At 39.9% G+C, this 14,851-nt stretch overlaps 1 protein-coding gene across 2 annotated transcripts in view; it reads right to left on the reverse strand.

Annotated features, from left to right (window-relative positions):
* stau2 (staufen double-stranded RNA binding protein 2) overlaps nt 1-14,851 on the reverse strand; it is a 73,120-nt gene that overhangs the window by 49,718 nt on the left and 8,551 nt on the right. For both annotated transcript variants that reach the window (XM_060861445.1, XM_060861446.1), the window contains exon 6: nt 4,079-4,238. In XM_060861445.1, coding sequence (XP_060717428.1) covers nt 4,079-4,238 — 160 coding nt within the window. The remainder of the gene's footprint in view (nt 1-4,078; nt 4,239-14,851) is intronic.

Below are 14,851 nucleotides of genomic sequence, written 5' to 3' on the forward strand. Positions count from 1 at the left end.
GCAGGAACTAAAATAAAGGCCCCTGGAACCACAGCACGAGTTCCTGAAAAAATTCCAGCAGTGGAAATACATTCTCTACATGCACGTGTGTGTATGTGTGTGTGTGTATGTGTGCCTGAGGCGGTACATGACTATGGTGTTCTTCACTCTGTAACATAATACAGGAAGAGAAGCAGTTGATAAAGACCTCGTTATGAACACAGCAAGACCGAACAGGCGAGAAAAGCACAATATTACGGCTTAAATAACTAGATCGATGCCAAATGCTCACACACACAAACACACACACACACACACAAAACAAGGCAAAGGTTTTTGTATTTGCAATTTTGGCTTGACTTTAATAGGTTCAGTTTAATCAAATCTGACAAGAAAAGTCTAAGTGAAGTGAGAAATGTTTCAGTTTTATTTTATTAGGAAAAAAAAAGTAGAACACGTCGATCTATTCTAATTGGCCAAATGTTAGTGGGCCCTTAAACATCTCGCTAATACGTTCATGTTAAACATCCTGTTCCTGATTTATTCTCCCTTTGCTGTCATAATAAGCCTCGCTCTTCTGAGAAAGCTTTGCACTAGACATTGGAGGTTGCTGTGGGGATTTTTGCTCATTTAGATGATGTCCAGCACGGTTGGACATCTGCGGTTGGACACCCGAGTTCCAGCGAAAGGAACTTGAGAGGTGAGAAGATAAAATGTGACGTACATTTATTTTGCCCTTGCAAGGGAAATTCAGGTTGACATTGCAGTGCGATCAAAGGAAATAAAAACAGTATGACAGAAACTATAATAATCAAAATAACAAAGACATTAGAAAGCTACAGCAAACAAAGACAATCTACGCAACTGGGTGTCAAACTTTGTGGGTTCAGTTTGGGGAACATCCACTTATGGGTGTGTTAGTCGGGTGTCCGGACCCATAGTGTATCTTTGTTTTATGGTTGAATAAAACACTCATGTAGAGTCAGAGAGTGGACAAGTAACTACAACTAAAACAAAATATATGCAAAATGTTTACTTCACAGTGCACACACACACGCGCACGCACACACACACACCCACACACAGTCACTATGTCAGATTTTCATATCCTGATGAGGACATTTGTTCAAAACACACACACACACACACACACACACACACACACAGTCACTATGTCAGATTTTCATATCCTGATGAGGACATTTGTTCAAAACACACACACACACACACACACACACACCCACACACAGTCACTATGTCAGATTTTCATATCCTAATGAGGACATTTGTTCAAAACACACACACACACACACACACACACAAAAGCACAAAAAATTCAATAAAATTTAAATTTAACCAAAGCAAATCAGTCAAAAATTATAAAGCAGACAGATATTATTACTGCAAACATTATTAAAGTAAACTATTAAATACATTTAAGTAAAGCTAAAATAAAAGAATAGAATAAAACTCACTCACTCATCTCACTCATTTTCTACTGCTTATCCGAACTACCTCGGGTCACGGGGAGCCTGTGCCTATCTCAGGCGTCATCGGGCATTAAGGCAGGATACACCCTGGACGGAGTGCCAACCCATCGCTGGGCACACACACACTCTCATTCACTCACGCAATCACACACTAGGGACAATTTTCCAGAGATGCCAATCAACCTACCATGCATGTCTTTGGACTGGGGGAGGAAACCGGAGTACCCGGAGGAAACCCCCGAGGCACGGGGAGAACATGCAAACTCCACACACACAAGGCGGAGGCGGGAATCGAACCCCGACCCTGGAGGTGTGAGGCGAATGTGCTAACCACTAAGCCACCGTGCCCCCCCCCAGAATAAAATTAAAAAATAAAAAGAATTCAAAATGAGTTAAAGAAAAATTCAACCATAAATTGTACATTTTCTGAATTGAAAAAATAAATAAATAAATAAAAATAAAAAAATTAGGAACTTTCAAAATTTAGAATAAAACTGACTAATTTCCCTCGTTCTACCACGAGTTCTGTTCTTTTTGCAGTCCACTGCATAAACGTCTCTAACTGGGCAGGGTTTTTGTAATGAGGGGGTGTGATACAGTTGAGGCAGTTTTATGGTAAGGTGTGTATATTTAACTAAGGAAAAGGGCATTAGACTGGGCACATTAGTGGTGTGAGAGATGATGGCATATTTACTTACCACCTGTTTTTTTTTTTTTTAACCTGTAGAAACAGTACGTGTTGTCCATGTGATGTCAGATGAGGGGAGGGAGGGACGGAGTGGTGACATCAGCGCTGGCACATAGCGTCAGTGTGTTAAGTGATTTATACACAGTCGTGCAATGTTAAGCTTACAACTGGGCGCGCATAAAAGCCGCATTAAGTGTAAGTGAGGTTGTTTTTATGCCCCCGGTGTGACACCAAGGGAAGGAATAAAGATACAAGAACAAGGGGATATGAGGTCAGCAGAATGGGATTGTGGGTAATCTGCCTTCAGTGACAGGAATAGAAAGGTGAAGAGAGAGTTAGGGTGATGGACGTCGTCGGAAAAGGAAAGAGGAAACGAAGGCAACGCAAGGTTAGAGGTGTGTCCAGTGTAGTATCATGTACTATTCCCTCTTCCTTAATCCCTAATCTGTCCTCACTTTTGCGGGTCCCATGTGGACGTTTCCCAAACCATAAACCATATATACCAATCAGCATCATGACTAAGGAGGAGTCCCGAAATGAATTCCCTGTAGACTCCATATAACAACCCTAATCACTAAACAAGCACCATTATTAACAACACAAACCGCACCACATCATGCACACAGTCTTTAAATGCTGCAATGCATTATAGGTATTGAGTCACTTAAAATTTTTCACTATAGAGTCTTTAGTTCATGTGACCATGTCTTAAGATGTGCATGTGTGTGTGTGTGTGTGTGTGTGTGTGTATGTGCGTGTGTGTATGTGTGCGTGCGTGTGTGTGTGAGTGTATGTGTGTGTGCGTGTGTGTGTGAGTGTATGTGTGTGTGCGTGTGTGAGTGTGTGCGTGTATGTGTGTGTGTGTGTGAGTGTATGTGTGTATGCGTGTGTGAGTGTATGTGTGTGCGTGTGAGTGTGTGAGTGTATGTGTGTGTGCGTGTGTGAGTGTATGTGTATGTGTCTGTGAGTGTATGTGTGTGCGTGCGTGTGTGTGAGTGTATGTGTGTGCGTGTGTGAATGTGTGAACGTGTGTGCGTGCGTGTGAGTGTATGTTTGTGTGCGTGTGAGTGTATGTGTGTGCGTGTGAGTGTATGTGTGTGTGAGTGTGTGTGTGTGTGTGTGTGTGTGTGTGTGAGTGTATGTGTGTGTGCGTGTGTGAGTGTATGTGTTTGCGTGTGTCTGTGAGTGTATGTGTGTGTGCGTGTGTGAGTGTATGTGTGTGTGTCTGTGAGTGTATGTGTGTGCGTGCGTGTGTGTGAGTGTATGTGTGTGTGCGTGTGAGTGTATGTATGTGTGTGCGTGCGTGTGTGTGTGTGTCTGTGAGTGTATGTGTGTGAGTGTATGTGTGTGTGAGTGTATGTGTGTGTGCGTGTGTGTGTATGTGTGCGTGAGTGTATGTGTGTGTGCGTGTGTGAGTGTATGTGTGTGTGTGTGTCTGTGAGTGTATGTGTGTGTGCGTGTGTGTGTGTGTGTGAGTGTATGTGTGTGCGTGTGTGTGTGAGTGTATGTGTGTGTGCGTGCGTGTGTGAGTGTATGTGTGTGCGTGTGAGTGTATGTATGTGTGTGCGTGCGTGTGTGTGTCTGTGAGTGTATGTGTGTGAGTGTATGTGTCTGTGAGTGTATGTGTGTGTGCGTGTGTGTGAGTGTATGTGTGCGTGTGTGTGTGAGAGTGTATGTGTGTGTGCGTGTGTGAGTGTATGTGTGTGTGTGTGTGTGTGTGTGTGTGTGTGTGTGTGTGTGTGTGTGTGAGTGTATGTGTGCGTGCGTGTGTGTGAGTGTATGTGTGTGTGTGTCTGTGAGTGTATGGGTGTGTGTGCGTGTGTGTGTGTGTGTGTGAGTGTATGTGTGTGTGTGTGTGTGTGTGTGTGTGTGTGTATATGAGTGTATGTGTGTGTGTGTGTGTGTGTGTGAGTGTTTATACCTGAAGTTGCTTTTCTGGAATGGGTTCATTTCTCAGCGCCTGCAAAGCTTTCATGGCTGCGTTGTGCCGAGCTGCTTGACGTGTTCGACCTTCACCATAAAAATCATTACTGCCTACAGTCAGCTGCACGTAGAACACCCTGGGGACCGTAGAGTGATACCTCAAGGAGAGAAAAATAGGGAAGTGGAGTAAGAGAAAAAGGCATTCGAGTCAAAACAGGATTAGCTTATTGAAACATGACAGTTTTATCACAGTGTAAATCAGACTTGTTGAACCGCCGGACTTGAAATAATGACTCAAAGATTCCACTCTGTCATCTCCTCAATCTCGGACATCGCTCGTTTCCATGGCGACACACACAACACCATAACGGACACCCAACACATAGCTAGTCTGCAAAGCCGTACTAGAGACTCTTCCCAGCTAAACTCCACTAAAAACTAAAAGCTACTCGGTATTGTGCTGTTTATTATGAGGTCATCATTATAGAACGATAGATAAGAGATAGATAGATAACCCTTTTCCAAAAAAAATGTAAAAAAAAAACACCACGTGTTATTTATATTTCTCTTATACAATATATAACAATTCCATTTTTTTTTAAAATTTAAACAGCATTTTTAAGCACCAGGAGGCGTTCCTACTACTGGTTGCCATAGTAACAATAATTCTCAGTGGGAAGCGCAACTTGCAATCAACTTAACAAATCCGTTTTCGTGCCTCTAAAATGCAACGCTCTAGAGGGAGATTTGGCGTTTGTATATAAACGTCACCTTCGTCTTATACAGATTAATATGCATAATTGTTCTTATCAATCTGTGATCTGCTGCAGCTCGGAGAAGAAACAAAAGTTTGCAGCTGCTGACTTCCTAGAAGTGCTTGAGAGTTTTCTGAGATTTCAACGTGAGGTAAGAATGAGGCTAATCCTGCGTGATTGTAATTAGGAGAAACGAAGAAAGAACTTCATGCCAAAATATTTTGGCCGGCGTTCGCAGCTGTAATCTTTGCTACTTCCCCAGCCTATGATGTTTCACAGAGAAGAGACTAACCAACAAACAGAATATCGTAGCTGTATTATTGTTATGATGATTACTGCCTTTTATTATCGCTGTTCATTGAAAGAGGGTTGTTGACGTTCACCCAGAAATGAGGCTCCACATTATCAAAGTGACACAAACTTTCTCACAGCACACACAGAGCTCCTGTGGAGAAAAGGCTGAAGTAAGGAGCAATGGACAAAAGCTTAGAACAACTCAAGAAAAGAGGACAGATTTATATCCGTGGCCGAACCCGAACGATATTATCCTAGTTATAAATGGTGAAATTAACGCCGTAGGGCAAGCGAGGTAATGGCCCCCGGTGGACCGCGCCTCAGGAAGGCAAAACAAAAGCCCCGTCACATTTCTGCTCTTTCTCCTGCGTAACTCTGGCTCGCCCACGCAGCCTGTCAGACGGCTCTTCAGAGCCCAGATTTAGGAGTGTGTTCGGCCTTTATGAAGAGTGACACAGACTGATCCGGGGTCAACGCCCTGATCCCAAGCACCCCCACTGCAACCCATTCACACTGCAAAATCACACGCTTAGCACTCTTGCACTAGTTTAGGGAAAATCCAAATCTTGCACATCTCACTCGTGTAGCACGTAATCGAATGATGAGCTTTTTACTTTACGTTATTACTTATCTATTCCTGCAAGGTTGCCCTGATTCCAATCAAAAGTTTATGATACCCAAATTGATTGCTAAAGTAAAAAAACAAGCGGAAAAATAACGATCTAGCATCTAGTCCTTTATTTTTTAATATGCATTCCCTTAAATACGCTTAAAATATACTTCAGACTAGAAGGAATAGGCATATTTTTGACCTTGCGGTGACCTTGACGCTGTTTGGATCAATTCCAAAAATCAAATCAGTTCATATACTAGTTGCAATAATAATAATTTTATATCAATAATAGAATAAACTGGTCCTTCAATAACAAACAATAACAAAAATGTGTTTGTCCATTTGCCCTTGCAACTGTCAGCCCCGGCTTGTTTATTGGGAATTTAAATCAACGGCTGAATTTCAAAGCGTATTTTTTTACCAGCTTTTTAAAAATCTGAAGTCTAGTAGATTATGTGAGTCAATCAGAATGCATTTCCTTCAACCGCCAATTAAAATACAGAGAAGAAGTGACGTTGAGAAGAGAGTAGTAGTTAGAGAAGGACTGCTGGAAAAACTCTGAAAACCAAATATGTCCTAGCTGTTCGACTGCATCTGAGGTAAGGCCATTTTTGGCCAAAGCGTTCCTTCAGTATCTATTTAATGTTTGATAACTGACAGAATAAGAACATCTTTTAGTGTGCTCGAACCAGGAGACCCCTCTGTACCTGAATCCTCCACGCTGTTTAATTTCATAAATATTCCAGCTGTGTAGGTTCATCAGTTACTGAACTTCCGCTTCAGTGTGAGCTCAGATTTAATTCTGATGGAAGCCATCTGGGCAAAGTTAAGCTCAGGGCATGTGCAGAAACCACCAAGGAATAATAATAAAACAGGAATTACACACATGCAGTAATGAAATGCAGAAAACTATTCCAAAATAATTATGAACATCCTGAAAAGAAAAGGCAGAGCGTGCAGTAACTGGTCACGATCTGATGGGCCGAGAAACATAACAGCCGCTGAGAACAAACAGTACACAGGAAAACAGGCACTGTGCGCACTTTCTCCGAAACGTCTGTCACATAGCGAGAATTGTAAACTTTATACTAGAAGAAGGCAGCTGCAAACTCAGCTCGATGATTTCTCTACAAATATGAAGAGTTCTGATAGCGGTGACGATAACAGGAGCAACTGCTGAGGAATCAGTGATTAGTAGCAATACCAGCAGCAGTAGTGGGCAGCGTTAACACTAAAACTAAACAGACAGACAGACAGCAACTTACAGTTTATCTTATTTTACACAGCTAGGCAATTGGGGGGGGGGGGGGGGGGACGAGAGAGAGAGAGAGAGAGAGAGAGATGGATAGATAGGTATAGTTACATTTATGGCATTTGGCAATGCCCTTATCCAGAGCAACTTACATTTTATCTCATTTTACACAGCTGGGCAATTGTAGATAGATACATTAGGTACATACATACATACATACATACATACATACAGACACACAGACAGACAGACAGACACACATACATACATACATACACATACATACATACATACATACATACAGACAGACACACAGACACACATACATACAGACATACATACAGACACACAGACATACATACATACATACAGACAGACACACAGACACACATACATACAGACATACATACAGACACACAGACATACATACATACATACATACATACATACATACATACATACATACAGACAGACAGACAGACACACAGACAGACATACATACACATACATACATACAGACAGACACACAGACACACATACATACAGACATACATACAGACACACAGACATACATACATACATACATACATACATACATACATACATACATACAGACAGACAGACACACAGACAGACATACATACATACATACATACAGACATACATACATACATACATACATACATACATACATACATGCATACAGACACACAGACATACATACAGACATACATACATACAGACACACAGACATACATACATACAGACATACATACATACATACATACATACAGACAGACACACAGACAGACATACATACATACATACATACATACATACATACAGACAGACACACAGACAGACATACATACATACATACACATACATACATACATACATACATACATACATACATACATACAGACAGACATACAGACATACATACAGACACACAGACATACATACATACATACATACATACAGGCATACAGACAGACATACATACATACATACATACATACATACATACATACAGACACACAGACATACATACATACAGACATACATACATACATACATACAGACACACAGACAGACACACAGACAGACATACAGACATACATACAGACACACAGACATACATACATACATACATACATACATACATACAGGCATACATACATACACATACATACATACATACATACACATACTTACATACAGACAGACACACAGACACACATACATACAGACACACAGACATACATACATACATACATACATACATACATACAGGCATACAGACAGACATACATACATACATACATACATACATACATACATACATACATGCATACAGACACACAGACATACATACATACATACACACATACATACAGACACACAGACATACATACATACAGACATACATACATACATACAGACACACAGACAGACATACATACATACATACATACATACATACATACATACAGACATACAGACAGACATACATACATACAGACATACATACATACATACATACATACAGACACACAGACAGACAGACATACATACATACATACAGATAATTACGTTTACATTTATGGCACTTAATGACTTTTATCTCATTTTACACAGCTGGGTAACTGGGGTTTAAGGGCCTTGCTCAGGGGCTCAGCAGATAGACAGACAGACAGACAGACAAACAGACAAATCTACTGGACAGGTTACCACAAATGTCAGGTGGAAGTAGAACTATTTATAGTAGTTATGACAGTTTAAGTAATAGCGAATAGCAGTTTTGTTCATAGAAGCAGCAAGTAGTAGTAACAATAAAGTAGTAACAAGAGTAATAGTAGATCTAGTCATAATAATATTAGCAATAGAAGTGGTGGTGTTACAAGCATAAGGACTAGTAATGATAATAGTAATAATATTCTTATAAAAATATAATAAAATAATAATTACAGCATTACTATAGTATAGTAAAGCGTGTAGTATAGTGTTATTAGTAGTAGTAACAGTGATGATATAAGCAATAGCAATGGTGGTATGTTAGTGGTAACAGAGTATAACTGTAATATTAGCAGTATTAGTAGAGGAGTTATTCTTATTATAATTACTGTTATTAATAGTAACAGTAGTGTAACAGTAGTGATTATGATTGTAATAGTAGTAATAGTACAAGCGATAATGGTGGTGGTGGTGGGTGGTGGTAGCAGTACTGACAGAAGTAACACCACTAGAAATCTTCTTAACAACAGCAGTGAACTGAAGTGATACACAGTAGTAGCATTCGGTGTATAAAAGCAGTGATGGGTGTAGTAGGAGTAACACTGTTAGCGATATTAGTAGTGGTTAGAGTATTAATAGTAGTGATGGTAGCAATAATAGAAGTAGTAGTCAAACAGTATTAGTAGTAGTAGTAGGGGTAATGATCCAGGCTTTTAACCAAGTGGCACAAATCATCTTTGAAATCTAGTAATGCTTTTTTCACAGTGATGCTGCAGTTCACTCCCAGAATTCCATGGGGCGCCTCATTTCAGGAGGGGCCTTTTGGGCGGTGGGGGATAGATTCGGGTGTCATGGTGGGTGAATACAGGTGCTGCAGCGTGGGAAAGGAATTGCTCTCATACACACACACCCACGCAGGCACACACAGGCACACACACACAGGCACACACACACATATAAGAGGGCCGTCTGGTCTGAATTAAAAAGGAACGTGAGCCAAAGTGGGAACACCTAACAGGAGGAATGGGAGAAGTGCCAAACACACACACACGCACGCACACACGCACACACACATGCACACACACACACGCACTTACAACCACTGAAACATGCAACATATAATATCTGTACTTCTAATGTTCATTTGATTTGATTTGATTTGATTGTCTCAAACACTGTTGTTGTCTAGTGTTTGTCCTGATAATGCTGCTGTAGTTAAACTCCAAACTGTTTCCTGAACTGAAGTTTTGTTACAGTCCTAATCTTAATCCCCCTTGAATTAGCATGATCAATGTACTGTTTGCGATAAAACATTAGAAGACTTGAATATGTCGAAGTAACAGTCTGACTAATGCATCTATCAGAAATATAAATCTCTATATATTTACATACCTGCATTGGTAACAATATTAGCACTATACATTTCCATGGGCTGTGTCCCAAATCTCTTCTGTGAACAGTTTCTATAAGCGAGTGGTATTTACATGGCATTCAACGTCATCGTCTTTGAAAAGCAGATATGGTGATGACCTGAAAACCGTCACCGTCTCGCCATTACTCATCAAAGAGCTTCTGAAGCTCAGTGAAGCTGTTAATCGGTTGAAGCAAAGAGAAAAAGAGACAAAATACTGATTCAATATGAAATAACATTTAAACTGGCTGATCAAAGTGTGACATATAAGCGCATCAGTCTGTAATATGCACCGCCCCATCATAAATAAATAACACCGTCATACATTTATGATTAACGAAAAAAGCACCATGTTAGTTTAATGAACATTTCAGTTAAACAACCAAATAGATTAAAGGTGTGTTAAAAATTAGCAAATAAATAGGTCTCTAATGGGTAAATATTTAAAGTGGAATAAAATTTGAATGATTTTTTTCCCTCACTCACTGAACCCACTCATATACAAAAAGCTCCACCCCTAAAACTGCTGATGGTTCAACTAGAGCTAACATGCTAACCTGAGGTACTGTATAAGTCTGTCACAACATCACTTTAAAGCATGCTACAAAACAGTTTCTTCTTACAATGATTTGAGGATGTAAATTGCCAATAAGGGCGTGTCTACAAAATGACTGACACAAGCCCAATCCCACAACCAAACATTATAGACTGGAAGGCAGTTTAATTTTTTTCAGCTATGTTGGTACTGAGACAATGGCTTACATTAGTAATTCTTTTTTTTAGCCTTCCTACATAATTTTCCTAAATAATCAAAAAATATTATGAACATATATAATTAAATAATGACTACTGCGTATTTATTTAACACCAGAAACTTTATTTTGCAATCTGTTTATTTTTGAACATACAGATTTCCTTTGATTAACAAAAATACTCAGAAGCTGCCATGTTGAAGCCGTAATAGTTTCTTCCTCAGTAAATAGTTGCTATAACTTCACAGAGGAGGACTCTGGTAGAGATGAAGACTCTGGCTATTAACATACAGATAATAATATACAGAAGCTACAGACTGTGTGAGGCAAGTGTGACGGTTTGCGTAGTGCTAAAGTCGTAGCTTTACACTTTTCTTTTAGCACTTAACACTTGTCTTAGTGCAACAATAACAGTTATTAAGAAGTTGTGTTTTAAAACACGCTGGCTAGATTTTTGAGCAAGAGGGACGCTGTGTACTTTTCATTTTTGGCTGAGCTACTGCTTAAGATGTGGCTCCAGGGTGAACCGCCCCGGTTCTGCTTCAGCTGATCGCAGTACGGAACATCCGGGCTTCCTGACACTTAAATGAGCTTGGGAAATTGAAATTCCTCTGCCGTTATGGCTTCAAACGCATATGAGACACAAGGGGTGACCTCTGCTTTTTAATCAGAGCACTCAGTGTTTACCCTAAAAAAATAAAAAATAAAAAATGACCCTTCTACACAGCAGCTATTGCTTCCCTCATAATGACACACCATGTGCTGTTTTCATAATTTTAGGGATTTAATGAGATGTATAGCCATGCTTGTACAAGCTGATAGGCAGCTTTATTCATGGCTTTTAGTCTGTAATGTTCATGCAAATCAGAAAGCGTACACAGGAAAGTTCAGACTAAAGAATATTGTATCGTGATCAGACAACTTGCGTTTAGTCTTACTATTTTTAGTTTATTCTACAAAGGCATTTCAGAGGGAGGGAAAAAGGATAATAAAGTAAATAACGGTGTCCCCCATTCAGGGTGTGTTCCCATGTGTTCAGTGCTCCCAGAACAGGCTCCGAATCAACCTCGACCTTGAGCAGACTGTACTGTTAAAAATGAATGAATGAATAATGCATTTAACTAAAGTGACATTGTTGAAATGTCCTTCCTGGGTTGGAGTAGAGCTGTGCAGAATTTAGGGCTTGTAACCTAATATCCCTCCCCCCAAAAAGTCAGACCAAATTACACCCGTTCACATGAATTGGACTTTTTGGTAGCCAGATTGGATTGAATTTTTGGGTTGCCAGGTTTGTTTGACTTTTTGGTTGATAGACTAGATTGACATTTTAGGCATTTCAGTTGCCAGGATTGTTTGGCTTTTGGTTGCTAGATTTGATTGAATTTTTTAGGTTCCGAGGTTTGTTTGATATTTTGGTTGCTAGACTGGATAGACTTCTTGGGTTTTGGGTTGCCAGGTTTGTTTGACTTTATGATTAATAGATTGACTTTTAGGTAATTTTGGGTTGCCAGATTTCTTTAACATCGTTGTTGCTAGACTGAGTTGACTTTTTGGGTTGCCATGTTTGTTTTACTTTTTGGTGCTAGACTGGTTTGACATTTTAGACATTTGGGTTGCCAGGTTTGTTTGATAGACTAGTTTGAGATTTTATACATTTGGGTTGCCAGGTTTGTTTGGTAGACTGGATTGACATTTTAGACATTTGGGTTGCCAGGTTTGTTTGATAGACTGGTTTGAGATTTTATACATTTGGGTTGCCAGGTTTGTTTGATTGACTGGATTGACATTTTAGACATTTGGGTTGCCAGGTTTGTTTGATAGACTGGTTTGAGATTTTATACATTTGGGTTGCCAGGTTTGTTTGGTAGACTGGATTGACATTTTAGACATTTGGGTTGCCAGGTTTGTTTGATAGACTGGATTAACATTTTAGGCATTTGGGTTGCGAGATTTGTTTGCTACTGGATTGACTTTTTGGATCGAGTAAAACAACTTGGCCAAACTATAAATGATACTCCTTACATTATATTCAAGTGTATATGTAGCTAGACCACAAGATTTGGGGGAAATTCATTTGTCATAATTGTGAAATAATCAGCGTAGCATATCCTGTGTAAATTTAAAATTGTAATTCTATAATCACACAATAATTAGACTGTTACATTAGTTGGCTTGCCAAAGTAATCAGTTCAAATGTTGGTTTTATCAAAAAGGGCGTATGCCTTCTGAAAAAATGCCCATTTTGTTTTGCTAAGAGACATGATCAACTCAACACTGACAGTAACTTCTGCTACATCCTGAGTCACTGGTAATAATTATGAGGGAGGATGTGATGATATATTGTTATGATATTATATCATAATGAGAAAATCTGAAATCATTTATACTCACTGATCACTTTATTAGGGACACTGCACTCATACTGGGTTGGTCCGCTGTTTGCTTTCAAAACAGTCTCAATTCTTCATGGCATGCATTCCTCAAGATGTTTGAAACATTCAGAAACATTCCTTTAGGTCCTGTAAGAGGAGGTGATCTGACTTTGTCCAGCACATCCCACAGATACTCGACTGGACTGAGAGCTTGGGAAATGACGCCAAGTCAACTCCTTAAACTCTTTGACATGCTCTTGAAAATTCCTCAAGGATTCTTGCAGTGTGACAGGAATCATGATCCTCCTGAAAAACTCAACTGCCTTTGGGGAATACTGCTGTCATGATGCGCTGCACTCTTGTACGTAGTGATACGTGTCAGTGTAACATCCTCATTAACTCCAGAAGAACATTACCAAAAGCATCACAATGCCTCCGCCGGTTTGCCTGCTTCCCATAATGGATCCTGGTGCCATGTCTTCCGCAGGTAAGTGACACACACACCCATACACCTTGTCATGCCCATGACATAAAAGAAACCGTGGTACATCAGACCAGGTCACTTTCTTCTATTGCTCCATGGTGCATTTATGATGCTCAAGTGCCCATTGTAGGTGCTTTCGGAGTTGAACAGGGGTCAACATGAGCACTCTGAAAAGTCCATACTGTAGCTACGCAGCCCCATACGCATGAAACTGTGATGAACTGTGTATTCTGAAACCATAGCATTAACAATAGCATTAACTTTTTCAGCTTTGCTGTGGGATCCAATCAGACAGACTATCCATCGCTCCCAACATGAATTAGTGACCACTGGGAGCCCAGTATCCTGTCGCTGGTTCACCAGTTGTCCTTCCCTGGACCACTTTTAGTAAGTACTAACCACTGCAAACAAAGAACACCACACAAGACACAAGACTGCTGTTCTGGAGACAATCTACCTCATTCTGTGTATGGATTTGCTTTTATTTACACAAGATTACACAAGCCTCCAGCTCCTGTTCTGTCAGTCAGTTCAGGAACAGATTGACAGAATACAGTACAGATTGCCAGTGGCCCGTGACATGTTTTTGACACTGCTACTCTTTCCTAAACCAACAAGATAAGAATGCAGAAGGAAATCTCTTTCTGTTATCTACATTTCGATACAAATCTGAGGGAGAGCTGGTGATAATTCACAAAAAAATGACCCACAGCTGTGCTGAAACACACACACACACACTGAATCATAAAACCTATCTGATGTTGCTCCAAATACACGCATGACTAAATATCACTTGAACATATGACGTGTTTCTTCATAGCTAGCCGAGTAGCTAGCTCCGTCGCAGCGAGAGACCTGCTGCTAGCATGTCAATTCTCTGAATTGTTTTTTTTTTTTACCATGAACGTTTCAGTATACAGTATTCCATTTTGTTTAAAACAATGTGGAAACAATTTTTTACCAAAATTAACCTTAAAATAGGAATCATCTACTGTTGTCTAGCGTATCTGTTGTCTATCGCGATAGTTACAGGAATTAGCTGGTTAGTGAATTATCCATTCTAGCTTGCGTTCTAGCACATAAGGCATTCTTTAAACATCT

This window comes from Tachysurus vachellii, chromosome 25, assembly GCF_030014155.1.
Source record: "Tachysurus vachellii isolate PV-2020 chromosome 25, HZAU_Pvac_v1, whole genome shotgun sequence".
Taxonomy (NCBI): domain Eukaryota; kingdom Metazoa; phylum Chordata; class Actinopteri; order Siluriformes; family Bagridae; genus Tachysurus; species Tachysurus vachellii.